Source organism: Poecile atricapillus, chromosome 3, assembly GCF_030490865.1.
Source record: "Poecile atricapillus isolate bPoeAtr1 chromosome 3, bPoeAtr1.hap1, whole genome shotgun sequence".
NCBI lineage: Eukaryota > Metazoa > Chordata > Aves > Passeriformes > Paridae > Poecile > Poecile atricapillus.
The window spans coordinates 56,456,427-56,480,043 of NC_081251.1; the positions used below are offsets into that span (position 1 = coordinate 56,456,427).

Below are 23,617 nucleotides of genomic sequence, written 5' to 3' on the forward strand. Positions count from 1 at the left end.
CACATTCTGAAGTATTGCTGTAAAGAATTTAAAACAAGATACCATTTTCATTTAATTATGCCTCTGCCATGCTGGAAAGAGCCCATGGGCTTTATTCAAATGTTTACAAGCCATGCTTGCTAGTTCACTAGTTTAAGTAACCAAGAGTAGAGAAATAAATTGCTAGCACCATAAAAAAAAAAAATTATATTGAACTAGTTGAATTTGCAAGAAGAGCATTATCAGGAGACATGAGGAGGCTCCCTTTGCCTGCCCAGCCCTGCCCTCTTGTGCACAGCCACCACAGCACAGTGGCCTGCTGCTTGTATTCCTAGGACATCCCTGGAGGGTAATGGCAGTTCTTCATTTTTCTTCAGCATTTTTCTTTACCTTAGAGCCGTCTCTTTCAGGGACACCAGCTTCACTCAGCCAGTGTGGGCAGTGTCTGCCATGCCCGCAGACTGTGAGCATTAAGAGACTAACAAACTGGATTTTGGGTTAGGCTCTGAATAGGGAGGAGTTAATGGTTTAGTCACAAAATCACCTTATTGCATAAATCTTCCTAACAACTGCACCATCTTACAGAAAAATACAGTAGAAAGACTAATGTATTATTGTAATGAATTTGTACAAAGGAAAGGTAACATTGTGTAGAAAAGTATAAGCAAGGACTCAGACATAATATAATCTGCTCAAATTTGCTAAAAATACTGGAACTTTAACTAAATTATTTGAAATTTTTCCTACCCAGATGTTTTCCTCAAGCTGATTTTTGAAGTGTAACAGTGCATGTGTTTGTGGGTGTGTGTTTTGGGTGGGGTATGGATATGGATATGGATATGGATATGGATATGGATATGGATATGGATATGGATATGGATATGGATATGGATATGGATATGGATATGGATATGGATATGGATATGGAATGGTGATGGAGAGATACATATTATCTTGATTTTTGGTGAAAAGTGTAATGTCATTCAGTAGTCTCAGAATGCAAGTCCAGGAAGAACCTAAAGGTAATGTGAAATCAAGTGAAATTTCAACAGGTGGAGGATATCTATAACAGACACAAATCATATGTAAAGAATTTTTAAATGAGAATAGAGTGTATTCACAAGTTACAAGTTATGTTTTGATAACTGTGTATGTCGTGTGTACTTTTACTTGATGCTTTGTTATTCCTTCATATTCTTATTTGAGAAAATCAGACAGTTTCCCATGTTGTTTCTCCCCTAGCTATTTGTTTCCTAGAAATGCTGTGTACACGTATCATGTATTATTATAAGTACCCTTAGTATTGAATAGAATTGGGTTGTGCTTCTGAGTTTAACAAATCTGCCCCCATCTGCTCCTTATTTCTGTGAAGCATTGCAGTGATCATGCGACCCTCTGCTGAGAGTGAAACGCCCACTTTGTGAATGCATGACATGCCTGTGCCCTTCTGTGTCACGGTAAAAATAAATTTCCATTGGTGAGGAACAGCGTCTTAGAGACAATTTCAGATATCACAGATCAAACTGCAGTTCTTTAGCACTCACCATGTTCACTTGCTGTCAAACAAGTCCTTAAGACTTATTCCAGCAAAAACCTAAGACTAAACACAGCGAGGCACTTCATTCTCCTGGCATCTCTACTAGCTGTTAATTCATATATCTGATCAAAGCCTCTAATACTATCTGCACATACAGGATTTCTCATTTTCACAATAAAGCTCCATCAGATGAAGAGTCACTACCACCTAAAACTTTATTTATTGACCGTGTAAAGAAAATGAGATGAAAATTAAATAGACTTTACTCTTTCTACCATTCATGACAAGCAATAACACACTACAAGTCAGAAAAAAAAAGAAGGCTTGTAATGTTGAAGCTGTCTTCTGGGTGCTCTGTCTGGTAAGGATATGTTGCAAAAGTCAGTCCATAAGGAAAATATGAAGTGGCTCAGAAATTAATCCATTCCTCATCTGTGTAATGCTCAGCTCCTTAAACCAGGAACTTCTCTTCAGAGCTTGCATTGAGCCTGCCTTAAATTAAGATTTTTCAAAATACACTCATTACCACAGAGTATTTGTGAGATAAATAGGTGTCTCCTAGGACACTTCATCTCAAACAGGGATAATTCAGATGGACTGGGAGGTGAGGTCTCAGCAGATAAGATAGACTTGAGTATATTTGATGAATACATGAGTACATTTAATCTGGAGCAAATAAAACTCTAGCAGAGAATATAGGCCTGAATAAAAGCTTCATGTGAAGGCACCTTGCTGTGATATATCCAGGGCTAGGGGAGGCAAATCACCGTAGGATATTAGCTCCTGTTCCATTACTGGAATGCAGCAAAGCTTAATTTGGTATCCACAATGAAGTCACCCTTTGCAGCTTTTCTGGGAGATAGCATTAGGTTTATATTCAGACTGTACAAACTCTTTTTTTTCCTTCTTAAGTCGTAGAACTGTGTTTTAACAAGGAGAAGGGGGTGTTCACATCATTGAACTAGAGGTGGAAAACAATGTCCTGGATATGAAAGACCACCTCCATTTGTAATGGGGTGCCGTAATTCCCTTTGTAACTTGGTGCTGTAATTCCCTGTCCTCTAACTGAAGCTGCTGCAAGGTCTCCACAGCATGAAAAGCATGAAAAACTTCATATTCAAGTGTATGAGTATGTGTAAGAATATCTGTGAAAAATAGGTCATTCCATATTCTGGTTTTAACATTTTCTTCCTGTTTCCTTGGATCACTGGCACTGCTCACAGTCCCAGTGTGAAGAGACCATGAGGTATATTTATTAGGCATGTGTTGAATATTGAAAAAGCTAAAAAATTTCAAATATTGTTATTAAAATTTCTGTCTATTCGGAGCTGCAGTAGGAGCTTTTCATGATGGCAATTTTTTCAGTACTCATTGGTACTAGAATTTCTCACATTCTTTTATGTTACAGGGCTGAATTTTTATTAAGTTTTCATTTTATCAACATTGACCTCATTTCAAAAGCAAACAGAGGATAAGAAAAGTGCAGTTTCTCCTTTAGGCTGCTGTTGGTAAAAAGCAAATCAAGCAGTTAAGCCTACAGTTGTTTAAAAAAACAAGCACCACTGACTTCTGCAGTTCTAAAATAGATGCATACCTTGCACTCAAGTAAGAGACAGCTGCTCATTCTGATTTAGAGATTAGTGTAATGAAATAAAGTTGGCTTTAAATATCTAGATTTTACAAGGAACAGCGATTAGTTACAGTACTGATTAATAGATAATTATGCCATCATGTACAGCATTGGCCCAAGCAGAAGCCTAGAGCAACTGGTAATGGCTAATGCTAAATGAAAATTGGAGTTATTTACTTCAGTTGTTGGGCAATTCCAGAGAAGATTTAGAACAGGGCGGGGAGGGGGAGAGGGAAGTGGGTTATATTTTATTTTTGGTAGATTAGAATAAACACAGTTATTGAGACCAGATGTTTTAATACATTACTGTGAAAATGAGTCTTGATTTTGTTGTAATACGTTGCAGTGTTATAAATAAGACTTTTGTGGTAAGAATGTAAACATTCATTTTCACTTTCTTAGTTTTTGCCTTTTCTTTCTGGGAGTTTGGTTTGGGACAATTTTTCCATCCATCAGAAAAATCTAGGAAATAATTTTTGCACAGAGCTCTTGCACACTCAGAACTTGTTTCAAAGCCATTGTAGGTTTTTGCTGCATAAGGATTCTGATTTGGATGCTTCTTTACATTTGAAATTACCCAAGTACATTTTCCTGTTCTTGTGGGGAAGGAGCCAAGATAATGTGATCCTTATTGATTGCTTCACTGCCTGCTGTGACCTTGCTGACATCAACACCATGCTGGGAATAGAAATGATGAGTCAACAAGAACTGTCTCTCTCCCCATTCTGTAGGGATGTCTGCCTGCGTGTCTTGTCCTTTCTCTGCATACCTCCATGAAAAGTCACTTAGCCTCTAAGCCTCTACATGCTCAGACCATTTAATTTGTGGTGACCCTCACCTGGACTAACTCCAGTTGGACAGTTGGACAATATCTCTCTTCTACTTGGGGACCTGTGTGTTTTTCCAGATATGGTCTTGCAAGTTCAGAACAGAGCAGAAAAATCAATTTCCTTCATCTGCTGGACACTCAGTGATGCTCTGTAGCAAAAATGAAAAAAAAAATCATATTCAAACTCAAAATCAGATGCATCATAGATGACTTTTGGGAAATGTTTGTAACAAGTGTTAATTTATTCTGCATATTTGCCATCCTGAGCACTTCTAACAATTACCCATGGCCCAGAAATGCTCAGTTACAGACAGCTCAAGGACTTAACTTGAATCAAAATCTGTTGTAGATGTCAGATCAAAGCTGTACCCTTTCCTCCTTTAGTGGAGAAAAATCAAACCATTATTAATAGGATAAATGATGTAGGAGGGTTGGGCTTTTTTTGTCTTTTATCACTTGGGAACCTAGCCAAACTGCATTTACTGCTAGGAGTTTTGAAAGCTAAAGATGCTAAGCTTAAATGGGTAAGTCAGGGATGGGCTGGAGTGTGGTTAAGACCAGCTACGCCATACCAGATCAAAGGCCCTTCCAGCACATCTCTGTGACAGCCCACAAAGCCTCAGACTTAGAGAAAGACAATCAGAACACAGCAAGTACAACTTCATCCACTTTCAGGTTCTAACCAGAATATTGCATTTAATATTATGACTTTCCTCTGACAATTTGTGGGCTGAGGTATGGTGAAGGAAAAAAAGTGAACTTTAGTAAGGATGTGTGACATGGGAGGAGGACATGAAGCTGGAAGCTGCCAGGCTGTTCTGGATCATGGATTCATCAAGTGAATTTTGGTAAAAGAAAAGCAGGATTTGGAAATAAGTGTAGCTGAACTGAAAACATGGGAAATTGACTACTTTAATTAAAAAGCACTTCATGTTTTGAGAAACCATTAGTGTAACTTCTGAAATACATCTTTCTTGCCTATATTGATATTTTGCCTGGGCTGGTGTGTATTTGTGCATATGCACATGTATATGTGTCATTTTAATTTTTTCTTATTCTGCTAAGGTTTATAGTGTTTCATTGGTAAGGTCAGAAGTGTGTGTGACATCTACTGATTCCATCTACATAAGACAAACCACATTCTTTTTATACAACATTTTTACATGTCTCCTGTCATTGAGTTTGCATACAGATGTGTTGAACTTTGAGGAAAAATAAGTTAATTATTTAAAAGCCCAGCACTAATTTTTACATGAATGGTTGACTCTACAGGGGAGTTTGACACAGTGCAGAGCCCCTCCACGCCAATCAAAGATCTTGATGAGAGAACATGTAGGAGTTCTGGGTCAAAGTCTCGGGGTAGAGGGCGGAAGAATAATCCATCACCCCCTCCGGACAGTGACTTGGAGGTATGTCTGTGGTAATTGATGCATGTTAATGTGGAGGTTTCCTCTGATGAAGTGTAAATTCTGAATACTGCAGCTGTGAAAATAGCTTAAAGCATTTTAGAAGACATCATGGGCTCAGTCTCACTATCTGAATGTAACAGAGAGCAGTAGCTGTTTTAATCCAAATGCACAATGAGACTACCGTTCTGCATTACGTGTCTGCCAGCTTCTCGTGCAATAGAACCACAAATCTGCACCCAAAAGTGTAATGTTTTCTTTTAGTTTTTGAAGTAGGAAATCTCAAATATATCACTCAGCTTAATTATATGTATTTATGGATGCAACATGAATATGCAGGATCATCTGGCCATAGTCTTTTAAATATTTAGGTGCCAGTTTGTGCTTGTGCTTGTACGTTACATCAGCGGATCTCAAAAGAGGCAGCTTACCTCAGTGAAGTATGGCTGTGATTAAGTATGTGCAAGATCAGTGCCTTAGCAAAGAAACACATCTGCCTGGTCTATGGGATGACAATTTCAAGCAGAGCTGACCTTTGGCAGCAGAGTCATTGCAGTTGTGCTGGCCACGCGGTGCCTTGCAGTGGCAGGAGCTGAAGAGGGAAGCAGAGTGCCTGTGTGTGTCACACTCCAGCTGTGGCACCAGCTGTGCTGTGTGTCCCCCGCTGCCCCCAGAGCAGCGCAGAGAGCCAGCAGCCCTGGCCTGCCCCACTGCCCTGCCTTCACTGACCAGCCCTGGCTACAGCAGAACACAAAATTGGTGCTGGAACTTGGCTGTCCACATGGCCCCTCCTGGGGTAGCAGGGTGTTCTGCAGAGCTAAGAAACTATTGTAAATGCCACTGCTTTTATGCAGAAACAGACTTTTTTTTTTTCTTTTTTTTTTTCTTTTTTTTTTTTACTTTTCAAAGGATTTCATTTTTCCAGTGAAGAAACTAACTTCTTACATTTCAGAGTTTCTTTTGGTTGCTTGGGTTTTGGTTTTTTTTATTATTTTTACCGGTGATAATCAAAATGAGTGAAATTTAATGAAAGAAACTGAGTTAAAATAATTGGTTTTGTCCTACAGTATTATTTAAATTCTACATGGCAGTGGCATATAGCACTTCTACCCAAGATTTTAGTTAAATGGTAGAAATAAAAAGAATCTTGAATCACTAAGACTTGCAGAGAAGTATCTGAAAGTACTGTTTATCCATTACAATTATTTGACCCATTACATTCTGAAATCTGTATTACAGAGCTTTTGTGAAAAGCTTTCTATAGAACAAGTAAGAAATAGTTGAAGAGTTAAGAAGTTACTTTTTACCTTTTTTTATTGCTTTTTGGCTTTTTACCATGCATGATACACTACTGTTGCTGATTATCAGAGAAAATCTGCTCAGTTAATAAGTACTTGGTTAAACTTTTAAGACTCTTAGAGTTTTCTCAGGGAGACTTTTAGCCTCCCTGGGGGTGGTGGGGTGGTGGGACTGTGATGTTATTTGTTCAATGATATTTTCCTCAATTCCTTTTTCAGCGTGTATTTGTTTGGGATTTGGATGAAACAATCATAGTTTTTCATTCGCTGCTTACAGGATCGTATGCACAGAAGTATGGCAAGGTATGTGAGCTGTGAATTTTGTGTCAATTCACTGCACCTATCTGGCCTGACTGTGTATGTGTTTTTCACCTCTGTGTTCTTTATAGCTTCTATGGGTGAAGTTAAAGTGTACAGTAAACCCCATTTTCAGAGGGTTTCATGGTGGAGAAGTCAAGGAGAGAAATGAGACACAGACCCAAAGTACAATGCAGGAGGCAGGGCTGAAGCAAATGCTGCAAATGAGAGGAGAATTTATAGAGGAACAAGGATGAGGTTCCTGATGTGCGTTGGAAGAGTCATTTCAGGGAGATAATAGATGAAGTGCAGAAGTGGAAATAACTGACAGTATCTTGAAGAGCAGAGAAAGAAAGAACAAACTGGGCTGGTGGGTGAATTTACCAAGAAATTTATGAATAGGATGAGTAAGTGTCTGACTTATTTCAATGCCAGCTGCAGATGTTGTTCTTTGACTCCCCACCCTCTTCACTGAATTTTTGGTTCCCTTGGCTGGCTCTGGGGTGAGTAATGTCGAGAGTGAAACCCTCTCCCAGGTGGTTTTAAGCATCCTCTCTCCTCCAATGAGTCCAAAAGGAGTTCAGGTCACGGAGCAGTGAGTGGGAGAGCAGGAAGAAGAGTGAGGGAGGCAAAGCGAGGCAGTGGCAGACTGCAGGAGCAGGAGCTCTAGGGCTGGTGCTGGCAGTCCAGGGAATGGCTGCTTGGACAAGGTGAGAGGGGTCTGGTGTGGAGCAACAGGAGCAGACCAATGGAAGAGGTAAAGGCCTGGATAAAACAAAAAATCAAAACAAGGAAGGAGGAAAATGGATAAAGGAGATGTCAGTACATACATACATTGTTTTCTCTGTGCTGTGCTATTCAAGTGAAATTGATGCAAAGGTGCTTCTTTTTAAGAACATAACCATATTGTCTCAGATAAGGGGCTTGTTTAGCATGTTTTCAGCGTCTTTATTCCAGCCAGAATCAGATGCTTGAAAAAAGGATGTGAGAAACATTTATAGAAATGCTTTTCACAATCCCCTCCTCTACCAGTGGGTTAGAAAAGTCCAAAGCCAGAGCCTGTGGAATATAAGTAGAGATGAGCCAGTCTTTCATGCAATCAACCTTTTGTGGTTATTAAAAAAGGAAGTTAATAGGAAAAGTCACAGGCCAAGTGCAAAATCTGAATTTCTGGAATGCTAAGATAAGGGTAGGTACTCTTGTAAAAAACAGCCTTCCTTGCTTTGCAGCTTCACAGTGCCAGATGTGTGCACTTTTCAGTACTCTGTCAAGAAATCCTCTTCTGCTGTTTTTCAGACATTGTAACAACAGTGACTTTGTCAGAACCATTTCCAGCTAATAGTTATCAAAACAAGAGAGAAACATAACTTTTGTATCACTCTGAGAGTAGCCTATAGACTACCACAGGACTTGCTGAATTTTCACAGTAATAAAGTTATTCCTTTCATTCTTTTTTGATTGTGCCCTTTGGATGTTTTATGAATCAACTGTAACACATAGCTTTAAAAGTCAGATCACATTTTGTAACTCAAAAAATATCTGTGGATAACTTTGAAAACTGTCTTGGAAACAGTAACAGAAATGTAATTTCTCTTGTTTTATTAGTAATGGCATATTTACACACAGTAGTACTGACAGCAGATAAAGTCTCATATAAACTAAAAGTGTCTCGAGGACTAGTGAAATTAATGTAATTATACTGCCGAGAGAGTAAACAAATATCATGGATGACAGTGAAGCAAAAAGTGCTTCAGTGAAAGGAATTGCAAAGTTCTTAAGTAAAACCCTCTTTTTTCTTTTGTATTTTCTCTCTATCCACACAAGTAGAGAAAGGTATTCATCTCCAGACCCTGTAGACTTTTTCCTTCCTGCAGTGACTGTCATTGCCACATTTACCTAGAACATGTGTGATGAGTTATTACCAGTGAAAGTCAAATATAAATATTGTTGACTACAAGGAAGCTAGAGCAGGGAATACAGGAAGAGCTTATAATGGGTAGGCTTTAACTTTTGCATGTCATTGTAGTGTTGCCTAAATTTAAGGTGGGATATGTCTCAGCATAAGTGCCTAAGAGGTTAGAAATGGGAGAAGACTCCCACAGATAGACTTCACTCAGTCTCTGATACATGACATGTTTGGCACATATGGTCCCTATCTTTTCTGCATATGATTTCCTTTGTACATGGTCTTAATCCAGACTGAAGATTGGATTGTTATGAGAATTGAGTTGCTATGAGAGTAAATGCTTCAAGAATTGTGAGGTTGTCAACAGAAGTCTTGTTAGCACGTATGTCTTTCAAAATTACTGAGAGCGCTGTTTGTCTTGGAAAGGTGGTATAAAATAGTTGCTTAACAATGAAAAAAGAACCTAAATATAGTGGAGATAGTAAATTATTTAACTGTGGTGATTTGCTGTCTAATTTTAGAAAGCAAAAGCACCTAATGTCACACATATGCTCAGCTGTGAGTACCTAGTTCTTCCACATATATTTCATGAGCCCATTTTGTATAATATAATCAAGAAAAATCACAAAAAAAGAAACCATAAAAATAAAACAAAAAAAAAAAAAAAAAAAAAACCTTGCAGGACAAGGAGAATTTTCCCTTTAATTTTTAATTTTCTACATGAGAATAGTGTGTCTTCAAAGCAAAAATTGCTTTAAGGGAAGGCAACTTCTCATGCCAAGAGTTCTTACTTTATACTTAAAAGGAGTGAGATGCTGAATTTAGAGCTAGTGGGAATATACAAACAGGCAAGTAACATTCAGTTCTTTCCCATGTACTCGTGGATATGAATACTTTCATTCTTTGTTTTCTCCAGCTTTTCCTGTTTCTTTAAGTACCTGGCTAAAAAAACCCAGAAATCAGTCTTCTAATCCTTCTGTTCTGCTGCAGTTCAGGCTGCACAGGGATGCAGTGAGAGGAGATGCAGCATATTATGGCCTGGCATAGGGATCCACATGTGAGTGCAGGAGCACTTGAGAGCTGCAGTTGTATCCAGAAGTAAACACTTTCAAAAGATGTCTACAGTTTAACAAGTGGTTGGAGTAGAAGAGAAAAAGGAAAGTCAAACCAGCATCTCCTTAGGCAAGGAGGCCTTCATTGGCAGAGATATTTGGAAGGTCTGGATCCACTAGTCAAGTTTCAGGTTGTATATTTGTCGAGAGAAGAGCAGATTTCTGATTTATGCCTAAGGATTTATGAAGCTGAGAATAGACACTCTCCTTGGTATATACTTGTTCAGCACTTCGCATGGTATGATAATTATTTCATGTCAAAATTTTCTAGGATGATTATTTGATGTCAAAATTTTGTAATAGCCATGTTAAAACAGAATTAATGATTTGCTGAAGGATACAGCTGTAAGTATCTCATTTAAAAATGGAGAAAATTGCTTCTGCTTATCTGGGTCCAAGTAGAGAATATCTTTAAACCCAACTGAACTGGGAAAGATTTGGCCAGATTTTGGCCAGAGTATCGCTTCTACATTTAAAACATAAAGCTTTCCCAGAAGAATATTCCATGCTGTTTTCTACCCGTGGCTGTTTCTCTCTGGCATATTGGTTATTCTACTGGGCTAACATAGAAAGAGAATAAAAACTACACTATACCTGTGTTAGGTTTCAGGGAAACTGTGCTGCCTTCCAGTAAGATCACCTCTCACTTTTCAGCTCATTTGATCATCTGCATTGTACTTCATGAAACCAGTACACTTCTATTTTTAATTATTTACTGCGGTAGCAAATTGTGAACATTGGCATTGGGGCTGTTATATTATGACTTGTGTGGATGATGATGGTTTTTGCAGCTGAGCACCAGTTGACAGATATGGTTTTCTACAATGCTGAGCTCTTAAGTGAGCATTTGTTGATGTGACAGGACATGTGTTAGGAGATGTCATCATCTCTTAAAAGTTTATGAGGTACACTCTTAGTCCCTGTGAACAGTGTGTATTCTTTGTTCCATTGCATTCCAGTTATACTTGCTGTTTGAAGGATGATTAAGTTGGACTTCTGTCTAGCTCCAAGCGCTTATATTTCATTCATTTCTCCCAGGTCAATCCAGAGGGCAAGGATTCCCAGATAAATGCTGTGACTCAAAGTGCAACCATTTAAAAAAAAGAATAGAGTTCCTTTGCAAGCTTGGAAGATGGAGAATGTGATTTGCAAGTGCAAATATCAAAAGAAATCCACATTTGATGATCATATTTTGCCACTTTTTTAACATTGCAAATGACAGAAGATTGTCAGGGAAGCCTCATTAACCTTGTGCTCTTCTCTGGAAATGGCTCAGAAGCTTTTTACTACTCACTGTCTGCTTGTCTGGTCATTAAATAGAAAAGCTTTGTCACCATTAACAGCCATGATGACATTCCCAAATTCACTCATAAATATTCTCTTGTCCACCTGTATTAATAGTGTATCTCTCATCACCTCCAGTTGTCCTCTCCATTCACTCCCTCCTTGTCTGAGACCTCTGAGTTGATTTTCCTACTGCCTTCTAGAGAGCGTGGAACAGAAACTCCCTATGGAGTACGTGAGTTTTCCTTCATCAGCCACCAGCTATGGTTATTAAGAAGAGATGTGTTCTCTTCCTCCATTGCCACCCATATGAATTTCTCCTGGGACAAGTGAGAGTGAGGGCTGAACTTAAATCTGAGATTCCTACATAATGTAGGGAAGTCTCTTTAAGCCAAAATACTGGTGCTCAACTTGAGCATTTCCACTTTTTCCCAAGTCAGTTTTGATTTAAATCTGTTCAGGACAGCCACCTGTTGAAAATCGCTTCTTAAAACTTTGCTTGTTTTCTTTCTTATTTTTAGGGCTTCATGCATGCAAATTCCTTTCACAATGAATCTACTTGTCAGTCTATTTATCTCTTTGTTTTGCAAGGTTTTATTAAAGTCAGTTTGGAGTTTGCAGTTTTTCTCCCAAGAAATGAAATTATTTTGAACATGTGCTGAAACCTGACATTCCAAGACAGTATTAAATAGATTTCTTCCACTAATGGATACTCAGCTTTTCGGGCTTTATTCCAGTTACTCTCCTTTTGATCAAAACATTTAAGTATTGGTCCTCCCAGGATATTTTTATCTAGTCTCCCAGAAGACATTCCAATGGATGGACCAGTCTGGTACAGAAGTCCACAGACAGACAGTCTGGCTCCAGTTTAGTACCTTCATCCTAACATAACTTAAGTAATTTGTATTTAGGTGTACAGAAGTGTTGTAGCTGGTCTTGATTCTTCTGCATACTAATGATATCTGGCTAACATCATACCTCTGCAGGCCAAAGAATTGTTCTTTGTTCTGTGAATTATCTGGGGAAAACTTCCAGATTTTTTTTTTAATCATTTTTCCCTCTGTTGTGTGTGCTTGTGCAGAGTAGCACAAAATACAATTTTGCCAGAAGTTCAGTCTGCCTCTTACTAAGTTATTCAATTTTCTGTGCTAAGATCCGTATCAAGTGTAAGTTTCTTGCTTTCTTTTCAATACTCAGTCCTTTGTGCCACTTGAATCAGTCTGTAACTTCTGTTTCAGGCTAGAAACAAGGCTTTCCAAGACAGTAAAATGGTGATTGTCATGTTCCTCCATATTGTGCAAACACTAGAAAACCACAAGACACGACCCTTACAAATCTGCTTTCTTGTCTATTTTTGTATGTGAAGGAAAGAACTTGGCAAGAGCTGGATGGAACATGATATTTAATTCTTGTTAAACAGTTGCAGTGCAAAGTTTTGACCAATTTGTTAAGAGAATAATTGTTCATATCTTGAGAATTCAATTCCAGCAATTCTCCCTTGCAGAAATTGTTACAGGGAGATCCCATAGTGATTTTATGCTACACTGAAATTAATTCCCTTTGCTTTGCTTTGTTTTATTTTGTGTACTGTGCCTAGCAATAGCCTTCTCATGCCTTTGTCAAAACAGGAATGTAGGAAATATAATTTTAATAGTAATAGTCAGGCATAATTGGTTACAAAACTACTATTAATAAGAAAATTGTAAGAGCTTTGTCACATTTACATCTTTCAACTATACTAAGTAAGGCAGGAAATTGTCATACATAGTTGGTAGTTTCTGTAAAAACAAATTGAATTATAACAGAAACATTACAGGAAATTTTTGTGTTCAAGTCTGCTTCTGCCTAGAAAGGGGTAAAAGAGAGGCTGAGAATTAAGTCTGAGATTCCAGTTTTGGAAGCACTCCAGCAAATAACTTATATAAATAATAATGAGTTACCACTTGTGCATAAAATTATGCACATGCCTTTGTGTTCATAGAACTGAGGTAAAAAAACATATTGCAAATACTCTGTTATACTGTATCTAGGGAGAAAAGGTTTCTAGTTTACAATACACAGAAAAGAAACACAAATGAAAGATACAAACACGTGTTTATATGTGATGACGATAAAAGCGTTATGGCTTGATGAGGAATCTCATGAGTCCAGGGTATTTTGGTGATTCGTGTTCTCGGTGCCTAACGTGAGTTTTTCTAATTTGTCAGTGGTGTTCCTTAATCATCCTCTTGGAAATCTGACCTTTGTATTTGGTGCTGCCTCCAGCCCTGTGACTTTCAAATCCGTGAACACACTACAGAGGACAGAATGGATAAAATCCTGTTCATGGGCACTGCATTTGTTTTTTGAATCTGAAAGGTAGTCTAGACCAGTTCAAGGGTCAACATAAAAATATTTCCTTTCACTGCCAGATAATTGGGTTTAACTTTGGATCATTACAACTTCTTGAATAATATTCTCCCCTTCAAGTATGACTTTTTCATGAGCAAGAGTCAAAGTATGTCAGTGTTTCAGATTTTGCCATTAGTTATTAAGTGCTTGAATGCAAAAACCATCTTTTATTCTGTCATTGCAAAGCCCTGGAGTAGTGAGTGTCTGATCCTGGTTGGGAAGCCTTTCATCCTAATGCAAACAAATGGTCATTTGAGGTTTTGTGAAATTTTGTTGCTACATGCTGGTAAATATTTAGACTTTAAATCTCAAGGTATTTAAGAAGGGATTTCTGAAAACTTGCTCTTGTCAATCAGAGTTTAAATTATCATTTTTTTTATTTTGTTTTCATTTTTTTTGATGAGAAGGCAAAGCATCAAGGGACCGTTACTCTAAACCAAATGTTAGGAAACACAAATCTGCTTTACCTGTCTCCTAGCAGACCTAGAAAAGTTAAATTGATTATCTTGCCTTAGCTTAATGATCTCAGACAGTGTTATTGCAGATTGCTAGGTTTGTGGGGTCTTGCTGAGGCAGAGCAATTTGATAGTGTGAAAGACGACCCACAAACAAATGCAGCATTTTGAATTAATCTTATCCAGGGACAGGATTCCTGTGTTTCATCAGCAATGAAGGGATGATCTGTAGCAAACAACAAACTTATACCTGCTTTCCACAGGAGTGTATGTTCCTGCATACATCTTTTTTGAAAAGCGCTGTCTCTATTTTCAGTCTTTATAATTGTTTATGTTTACGTTTATGTATATGTTTACAGCCACGGGGTTTGTTCTTATCAGTTCAGCCAGGTTGCAAATTGCTCAGCTTTAAAAAAAAAAAAAAGTTTTCAACATCCACAGCTGTCAGAATTTTTTCACAAACAGGTTCAGCAGTGTCTTCTTATAGAATTATATTAAAATAGCTTAATACTGGATTTCAGAGAAATTCCGTACAGTGTTGATTTTTCAAAACACTTTGTATACATCAATTTTTAAAGTAATTCTAATATAAGTTAGAGATATGTAATTAGCTAACCTTGTTTTTTGTTTTTTTAAGGATCCACCCATGGCAGTGACCCTTGGACTGCGAATGGAAGAAATGATTTTTAATCTTGCTGACACACATTTATTTTTTAATGATTTAGAGGTAAGAGTCAAAAGAATGCTAGCCTGGTATTCCCGATTTTTAACTTATTGGATTTGTTGTGCATTAGTGTTTATTTTGTGTGACATTTATGCCTGTGTGGTCTTTGGGTTTGTCATACTCTAAGCAGAGAGAGGTTAGCCAGGTGGCATTGGCTTCCAGCGGCACCAGAGTCCTTCTGTGAAACTTAGTGAGAGAGAGAATCTGTAAACTACCCATTCCTTTCTTTGTCCTGTAGCCATCTTTTTTGGTTTCCATGTGTGTAAAGCTGTGTGCTGTCATCTCCAGGGTGGTAACATACATGCCTCACATTCTTCTCTTGAAGTTCTCTATATTCATTTGCTTTCAGTGGGTGCCCTCATCTGACCAGAAGGGGCTATTCTTCTCTTGACATACCTGAGCAGCCTTTTGGCTACAGGCCCCTATTACTTGTTCAAATGTAGAATATTCTTCATTTACCTCAAGGAATGCAACACCAGAGAGCTGGGACTGGGATAGATGTCCTGATCAGTGATGTCTCTTCCCAAGGTAACCAGGCAGCCAATGTGCTGTCACAATATACCCAGGGAATATAATCTGGCAATTGGTCAGAAAAGAGAGAGACCTCTTCCTAGGAAGTGCCCTCTGTGGGCAGCTCACCTGTCAGAATGGATGGACTCTCACAGGGACAGTGGTCTGGGAAGCAGGCTTGTCAGCTGGGCTTCACAGGCTTTTTATTTCACTCTTAGAGTCCGAATCTGTTAACATGGACTGTGACAGCCTACAACCATGTGTGTCAAGACATGGGGTAGAAAAACAGTTTTGAAATTAACCTAGGGGCTTTTCAGACCTTCTGCTGGTCTAATGGTTGTTTTCTTACTCAGAGTAGATACAAAACTTCCCTCCATGGACAGATGCTTCTCATGAATGGGAGCTGGAGGACTCTGAGGTTTTGTTTAGAATCCCAGAGAAAGGTCTCTGGTGAGTGAGGAGACAAAATAAAGATAAATGAAATTTTTCTATCCACTGGGATGTGGATTTTGTCTTTTGTTCCTTCATGAAGTAGTTCCTTCATCAGTAAGAAAAGCAGAAGATACCAGTCTGTGGTTGTCTTAGCCATCCCTTGCAGAACTCATTTATTCTTAGCTCTTTTTAAGTCAAGAAACCAGAATCTACTTAACCCCACACCTGAACTGCACTTCCTCCTTGCAGCAGCAGAAACTTAAGAAGGTAAAGCCTTGGACATGGCTTTCCCAGTGTTTGCTTTATTGCAGTCCTAGTGAGGATTGTCCATCTCTTGACAATGCAGGTAAATTCAATGAATGAATCCCTGGTGTCCTGTACCAGGGAGATTCCAAATAAATTTTTCAAAGCATTTCTTAATTTTTTTTTTTTTTTTAGCAAACCTTTTCCCCCTGCATGTTCAGATTTTATATGGCATGAATAAAATTTAAGACATTCTGTAGAATCTGCTCTTCAATGTTGTGCTGAGTTCAGGTGGAAGAGTTCAGCAAAATGGAGCTTTGCCCTCTTTCCATGCCTCTTTATTCTTGCTTATGGCCACGAAACTTCATTCCTTTCATTATTTATTTTGTCTGTAGACCACAAGTTCAGCTGTCATAGGTGGATCATTATATTTTGGCTAATCTTCATAGGATGGTTTTAATACACTGTCCAAAAACTGACATGCCAGCTCATTCCAGAGCTTGAACAGTTCCCAGTTTTAGATAAATCAAAAAATACTACTTGGGAGCAGTCTTAGAGAGTCTCGTAAATCAATCAGTTTGATTTGATTAAAAGCAATTTATATATGTATTTAATAATCACAATTTCTACAAGAAATTTAGTATTTTATGGCCCAGAATTCATCTTAGTCTCAAAACTCTCATACAAAATTACCAAAATTTCAAAGTTCATGTGCTGAAATGAGTTACATGCGTACATTTTGGTATGTGTGAGAAGACCAGCAATTTTCTATCTTCTTAGCAAGTAGGATAAAGTGCCCAGGTATGTAGAGACATCCTTTAACATGCTGATGAATAAACCTGTCTGTTTAAATCTATTTGCAGAGAACATGGCCATTACTGAGTATTACAGTGCATCTGCATGATGAATGTATAATGAATTCTGAGAATTCCCAGAGTCTGACTTGGGACCTCCCCTCCTCTCCCCATCTCTCTTTCTCTGTCCTCCTCTCTCCGTCCTCCCCCAGAGGAGCAGAAATGAGTGCTGGGCTGCTGATGAGCATGGCCATCAAGCCAGCAGACCTTCAGTTCTCACTGGAGGAAGTGAGACAGGCCTTTATTCTCTAGGCAGGTAGATTGCTTATCTGCTCATCACGTCACTTTTTTGGTGGTGATCCCGCAGGTCCTGTACCTTCTGTCTTGCTTTCATCTTCAGCCCACAGTAAACCTCGTGGCTCTGGACACAACAGCTGTTAAGTACTCCTGAACCAGTATTCCTGTAATATGTACTCCAGTCACTGCGTCCTATAAACTTCTTTTTTCCCCCGTCTTTCTTGATTACAAACATCACATAGTGGGTTCTAGGAATAATAACCAAGTTGTTGAAGTTATCACATACAAAAATAAAGTTTTCCTTCCTCTATGCAAATCTGTCTCACTGCAACGACTGCTGATGCAGAAATTCCGATCTGCTGAGACATTCCCTGCTGACCCAGTAACCCATGTTCTAATCAGCCAAGCTGCACTTTTATTTCAGGCTAGGCTGTTCTCCAGCTATTGCATTCTCAGGGTATAAATTTTAGTTAGCTTGAGAAGTATTGCTTGGGAGGGCAGTTGGTATTTCGCCATGAAAATAGGAGTCTGGTGCTCCAGAAGTTTCACGTGCCTAAACAATGCTTAGAGACGGGACTCAAATTTATAATAATAGCCAAACTAAGGCATTCTTTTTTTAACCAGGTGAGGAATAAAATCGAGTTTTTCTTCATATCTCAGTATTAATTTTAAGACAGCATTTAGAAATGTTGGTAAGGCCTATTATGTACACCAAGAAAAAATTCTGGAAATTGCAAATAGTAATTCAGACATGAATCTTCCAACTCCATTATTCCTCTCCACTCTCAGGTCAATGAAGAAGAAAAAAAAAGAGTATTCATTTCAAACAAACTGAGTTATATTTCCATTTTTATCATTATCCTACCATATTTAAAGGATATTTTGTCCCTTTTTTTCTCATTAGAAATAGAAATTAAAAATTTAAAAAAGGTTTTAGGTAAGTCTCAGAATTTTGGAGGCAGGTAAAACTAGTTTTAGCTGAGACTGAGAAATATGTATTCTGTATAGCCTAAGTAAGCATAGTGCTGAATATGCATTCATACTCATTAATAATAGTTTTGTGTTCAGCATGGTAAGTCAGTGTTTTTACTGAATAATGAAATTACTGTCCAGTCCAGGACGATGTGTTACAGATGATATGTTGATTCTTTACTCTCAAATTTTCAGGCTCTAAAAATTGCTGCAAATAATTGACTGCACTTAGATATAATTTAAATTAGCATTGCTTCAAGCAAAAGCAAGATATTATACCTAGATTCCTTTCCTGTGTTTGCTCTAATAGGAAGTGTATTTTTATGTTTCTTAGTTTTGACATTGCACTGACAGCCACTGTGATTTGAGCTTAACCAGTACTGTAGCTGATGTGAAAAGTACTTTAACTTAATATTTAAATTGACAGAGAGCTTGCTTTCTTTCCTTTTTTCCTTTAACTGTTTGGCATCATTTACAAGCAAACTCAGATGCAGTGTTGTGCCAGCAGTTTTCTGTTTCTTTTGAGAAAAGTGGAGAACTATGTCAAATCTGCTCAAACTCCCTGCTTTTTCTTTGTTTATGGCAAGCTTTTTCCACACCATGTAAGTGAGTTTGTAAAAGGTAAATGTCTTAGTTGAAGTAGATGAGTAAACAAGACAACAAAGTAAAAGAAGACAAGGGTTGACGGGCACCTGAGCTTGTTTGTTGGTCAGAAAATGTGTATTGCCAGCATGTAGAGAGGAGAGGAGCCATAGATCCAGAGGAGAAGAGAAAGGGGAAAAGGAGGAAGTTGGAGAGTGCTGTTGGGTTTGATCTCCTGTTTAGTTAACAACCTTCTTGCAGGGACAAGGGGGTGAGTAATCAGAAAACTGCATGGTCCCCTAATCCTGTTTCTGGAGTCAATCACAGAATCACAGTGAATGAACTGTGTGACAGAAAAAATTAAACTGCTGAGCCTTTGACACCCACTCATATTTAACTTAATAATGAAATTATCAGCAGAACAGTAACTTAGAGTTTTCAAGGCTGAAGCAATGTAGCTGAAAGGCTTAACACAACCCTAACAGCAGCAGACATTCCATATCCATCAAGGCTTTTGTATGCCCTCCATTTCATGAGAACACCTTCATATCCACAGGAATGGTTTTCAAATTTTTTAATTTAACACTTCTACCTGTTCCAGTGAAATCTGTGAAGATGATTAGGAAGCTAGATATTGCCCAGGTATTGCAAAATAGAGAGTCAGAATTTTCCCCAGTAGGGCTTTTTGTCTGATATTTGAGTTCCTGCTTCACTGGGTGAAGCATAGTTGTATATTTTTCTGGCGTGTAAATGATGAATAAAGGAAACTAATTTTTTATTTCAGCTGCTACATTCCCTTTACTTTCTCTCTTCATCTGCTATTTAGATCCAAAAGTAGCTTCTTTAAAATACCCTACAGCTCGAGATAATCTCCTCAGATAGAACTAAAAAATTTTATTTCTCCAGTGAGAGGAAGAGTGCTTCATTCCTGTTCCTTGAACACAGCTCTATTATCCTGTCTTACTGGATTAAGCCACATGAGCAGAGCTTGGAAACTCTTTTCTTTTTTGCTTTGACCTGATATTTTAAATTATGATTGCTTATGTGATGCAATGAAATCATGTATTTGAATATTAAATGAAATGTATTTGTTTTATACAAAATTGCCCTTTTTTTTTTAACTTGGTTCATTCGAGTAAAAGTCTCTTAAGTTTTTGTTCACTGCAAAGCAAACAAAGCAGAAAGATGAAATTATAATTCCCTAAATTCACACTCTAGGAACTTGTGGCTTACACATTTGGAAATTGCTCCTCTGTTCAGATTTATCCTTTATCTGTACAGTTTACCACTGTTGTGAGACAAAGATTGGAAACTTAGAGCAACATACCCCTGCACATCACAGAGAGCTTGAATTAAGTGCTGACTTAAATGGACACTGAATTTCAGATGTGTCTTTGGGTTAAGATGTTAGTTCAAGTAACTACAGAAAACAATTATATGATGCATGATGCCTTGACTTATATATTTACTTTTGTGTTCACCACAATTTCTTATCTTTGTGCTGTAACCACTGTGCAGATAAGGATATTTGATAGCTGCCCAATTATAAAATCATCCTGGAGGGGAATTCATTTTTCCAATATACCTCAGTTCCCTCGAGTTGCTTCCATCCCTTCTAAAGCCAGGAAATAATCAGGTTCTGTAGGGTTCCTGATTATATGTGATTTTCCAGCCAAAGGCACTCACATAAATTAATAGAAGAACCTGATAGGTGTCTTAACATAAATTATGTTAAGTTAACATAAGTTTTGTTGAGGTTCACCATCAATGGCTTTTAGGGAGTGAGAAAATAAGGTTTATATGGTTTTCAAGTATTGGTATACTACGGAAACTGCAAATGAGACTTGCAGTTTTTGTGGCTTTACAATTAAAATAATTTTATTCCCCAAAATCACACCAAAACTGCATATTACTTTTCTAAAGGTCTATTTTAACTAGTGTTTTAGACTATGTAGGAGTTGAAGATTACACTATTTTAATGGCAGTAGGAAACGGTGGGTGTGCACAGGCTGCCATCTTCTGGTGCAGCCAGTGGCCTGCACCAGTCATTTCTTCATCTGTACTAAGGCTGTGGTGAGCACAGAGTCATTTGGGTTGGAAAATACCTCTAACATCACCCAGTCCAACCATTAGCCCAGCCCGCCGTGCTCGCCAATGAACTGCATCCCCAAATGCCACATCCACGCGCCTTTTGGACACTTCCAGGAATGGTGATTGCCCTCTCTTGTAAGATAAAGTTGTCATTTGGGTCATTTTTCTTCTTTCTAACAGGAATGCGATCAAGTTCATATAGATGATGTTTCTTCTGATGATAATGGACAAGACCTAAGGTAAGATACAGAATTTCTTTTATTTTCTTTTTTTTTTTTTTAAGATGAAATAATTTGAGCATTTACAGGAATACATTGTATTTATTTTTACTGTATTTTGGGTGTTTGCAGTACCTACAGTTTTGCAACTGATGGCTTCCATGCAGCTGCAAGTAGTGCAAACCTTTGTCTGCCAACAGGTGTAAGAGGAGGGGTTGACTGGATGAGGAAGCTGGCTTTCCGTTACAGAAGAGTAAAAGAGTTGTATAATACTTACAAGAACAACATAGGAGGTGAGTTCAATTGCCAAAGACTTTGAATGCTGATCAGTCTAAGCTGCATGGTGATGAGCTGCCACCCAGGGATGGAGCCTGGGAAGCCACAGGGAGAATGGAGAGTGATGTGACTGAACCATGGGCTGTTGAAATTTACTGACTGTAATGGCAAAGCACATGCCGTTGTGCAAGGGAAATGCATTGAGGAAAACCAAGCAAGCTTCCATTTAGCTTCCACAGATTCCATTCTCCTCCTTCAGAGCCAGCTAGTCTTACCTTACTTATTTGTTGAACCACTTATTCTCCCTCAGATCTGGTGTTGTTCCAGGAAAGATATTGTATCATTTCACAGCACAAATTGTTAGTGGATGGCCATTTACATCCTGCATTTTCATGATCTGGTCAGTAACAACACTGTCACCTGAACTTTCTGCTGGGTACCTGCTAGTCTGTTTTCACCAGTGGATGCAAGAAAATTCTATCACTTCCATGCCAGTAGCCACTTTTGTTGACTCTGTAGCTTACAGTTTTGTCTCCAGCAAGTCCACATCTCATCTGGGACAAGAATTTTGCTGTTACAGTTTTAATTCATGGACTCACTTATATCTGCACCAGCAGATTGTAGGCAATCAAGCAGCAGAGCCAAAAGAATCTGTTCTGGAGAGTCCTGTGTGACTTTCAGAGACAGCCAGCCTTCTTCTGAGGAGGGGAATGTGTCAACTGACACCCTCAACAATAGACTGTGAGGACAGGGAATACTTAGCAGTCTACAATAATTGCTACAGTCACCTATTTTCTCTCTTAGTAGTTCAGTCTTTCCTTACCACAGGATGAAGCAATAGGACCAAAGGGTGGTAGTAGAGGGCTGACTTTCACTTGCCCTACTTTGCCCTTCATTGGTGTTGTCAATAGAGCTTTTATGTATTAATAATTCTTGGAACAGTGTTAACCAAAAGTTTACTGAGTTTTCTGATATTTCCTAATGCATCTAAGATTCTAAAGCTGCTGTATTTCATAAAACCTTTAACACTGATAAGAGAACATGTCCAAGAGCACAGCACAGGGAGACACACTGGGAGGAACAAAACATTGCGAAAAAGAGTGATATGGCGCACTGGATTAAGGTTTTTATTGTCTCCCATATATCCTGCATCTGAAAAATAAGCCATCCTTAATGGAAAGGTTTCTTCATTTGTCCTCCACATCTTAGCCTTTTTAATAATCTTCTTAGCTCATTATGTATCTCTTTATTTCTAAAGAGCTGCTAGAAAGTATCAGAAGGCAAGATTAATCCATGTATATGTTCAGGTTATTTCACTTTGAGTTTTTGAAGACAGTCGTCGTCACTTGTTGGCAGCATAGGGTGTGAAAGAGAAGAGGGATACTAAAGGTCAGGAAGCCTATTTCCTTCCCTTCTCTTCCATGACCAAGTCTACATTTATAATACCTTGATTCCAACAAATTCATGTCTCAGCATTCAGTAGGTTGGGTATTTTAAATGTCTAACAATTCATACTCAAAAAGAGATTTTGAGGACTAACTGTTAAGGACTAACTGAGATATGAGAACATAAGATGTGCAGCCATTTCAGGCTGTAAATGCTGTAAAAGGAACCAGCTACAACAGGACATGAAGAGCAAGCCATCAGCAAACAAATACATTTCTGTATGTGTAACCTGAGGTTATATACACTATATGCAGAGTCATAAGTAGGGCAGTTTTAAGCATAGCAGGTACTGCAAAGGCCAGTTTATTCTAAAGTATCTTCTTTTGTGGCCATCTTCACCTATGATCCCGATGACATGGATCTCCTTGTCACTGCCACTGATAATTTGAGAATAATGTATGTGGGAGGAGCTGGTTTAAAAAATACATGTTTCTGAAAGGAATATTTTAAATACAGCCTGATATATAAAGAAATTCAAATTATTATTATTATTATTATTATTATTATCTGAAATACTATCTGACATTCCTTGATACAATGAAGAACAAGTAAAACCTGGGATTTCCTGATTGTTGAAGATAATAGATTTTCTCTTTGATATTTTTTTCGAGTTGTAGTGAAATTTAAAATAGAAACAATGACCATAAACTCTATCTGATACAGAATTTAATTCTATTTTTCTCACTTTTCTTACATATAAGGACTCCTGGGTCCCGCTAAAAGAGATGCATGGTTGCAATTAAGAGCAGAGATTGAAGCTCTGACAGACTCCTGGCTAACAAATGCACTTAAATCATTATCAATTATCAGCACAAGGTATGTATTTGAGTCTGCTGTAAAAAAAAGTTTCTAGACATGTAATGGATATTTTTTTACATTTTAGATTACAATAAATTAGCACCTTTAAA

At 38.1% G+C, this 23,617-nt stretch overlaps 1 protein-coding gene across 21 annotated transcripts in view; it reads left to right on the forward strand.

Annotated features, from left to right (window-relative positions):
* EYA4 (EYA transcriptional coactivator and phosphatase 4) overlaps positions 1-23,617 on the forward strand; it is a 140,413-nt gene that overhangs the window by 111,282 nt on the left and 5,514 nt on the right. For all 21 annotated transcript variants that reach the window (XM_058835091.1, XM_058835102.1, XM_058835106.1 and 18 more), the window contains 6 exons: positions 5,248-5,384; positions 6,899-6,982; positions 14,762-14,851; positions 20,950-21,008; positions 21,120-21,280; positions 23,411-23,525. In XM_058835091.1, the coding sequence (XP_058691074.1) occupies positions 5,248-5,384; positions 6,899-6,982; positions 14,762-14,851; positions 20,950-21,008; positions 21,120-21,280; positions 23,411-23,525 (646 nt within the window). The remainder of the gene's footprint in view (positions 1-5,247; positions 5,385-6,898; positions 6,983-14,761; positions 14,852-20,949; positions 21,009-21,119; positions 21,281-23,410; positions 23,526-23,617) is intronic.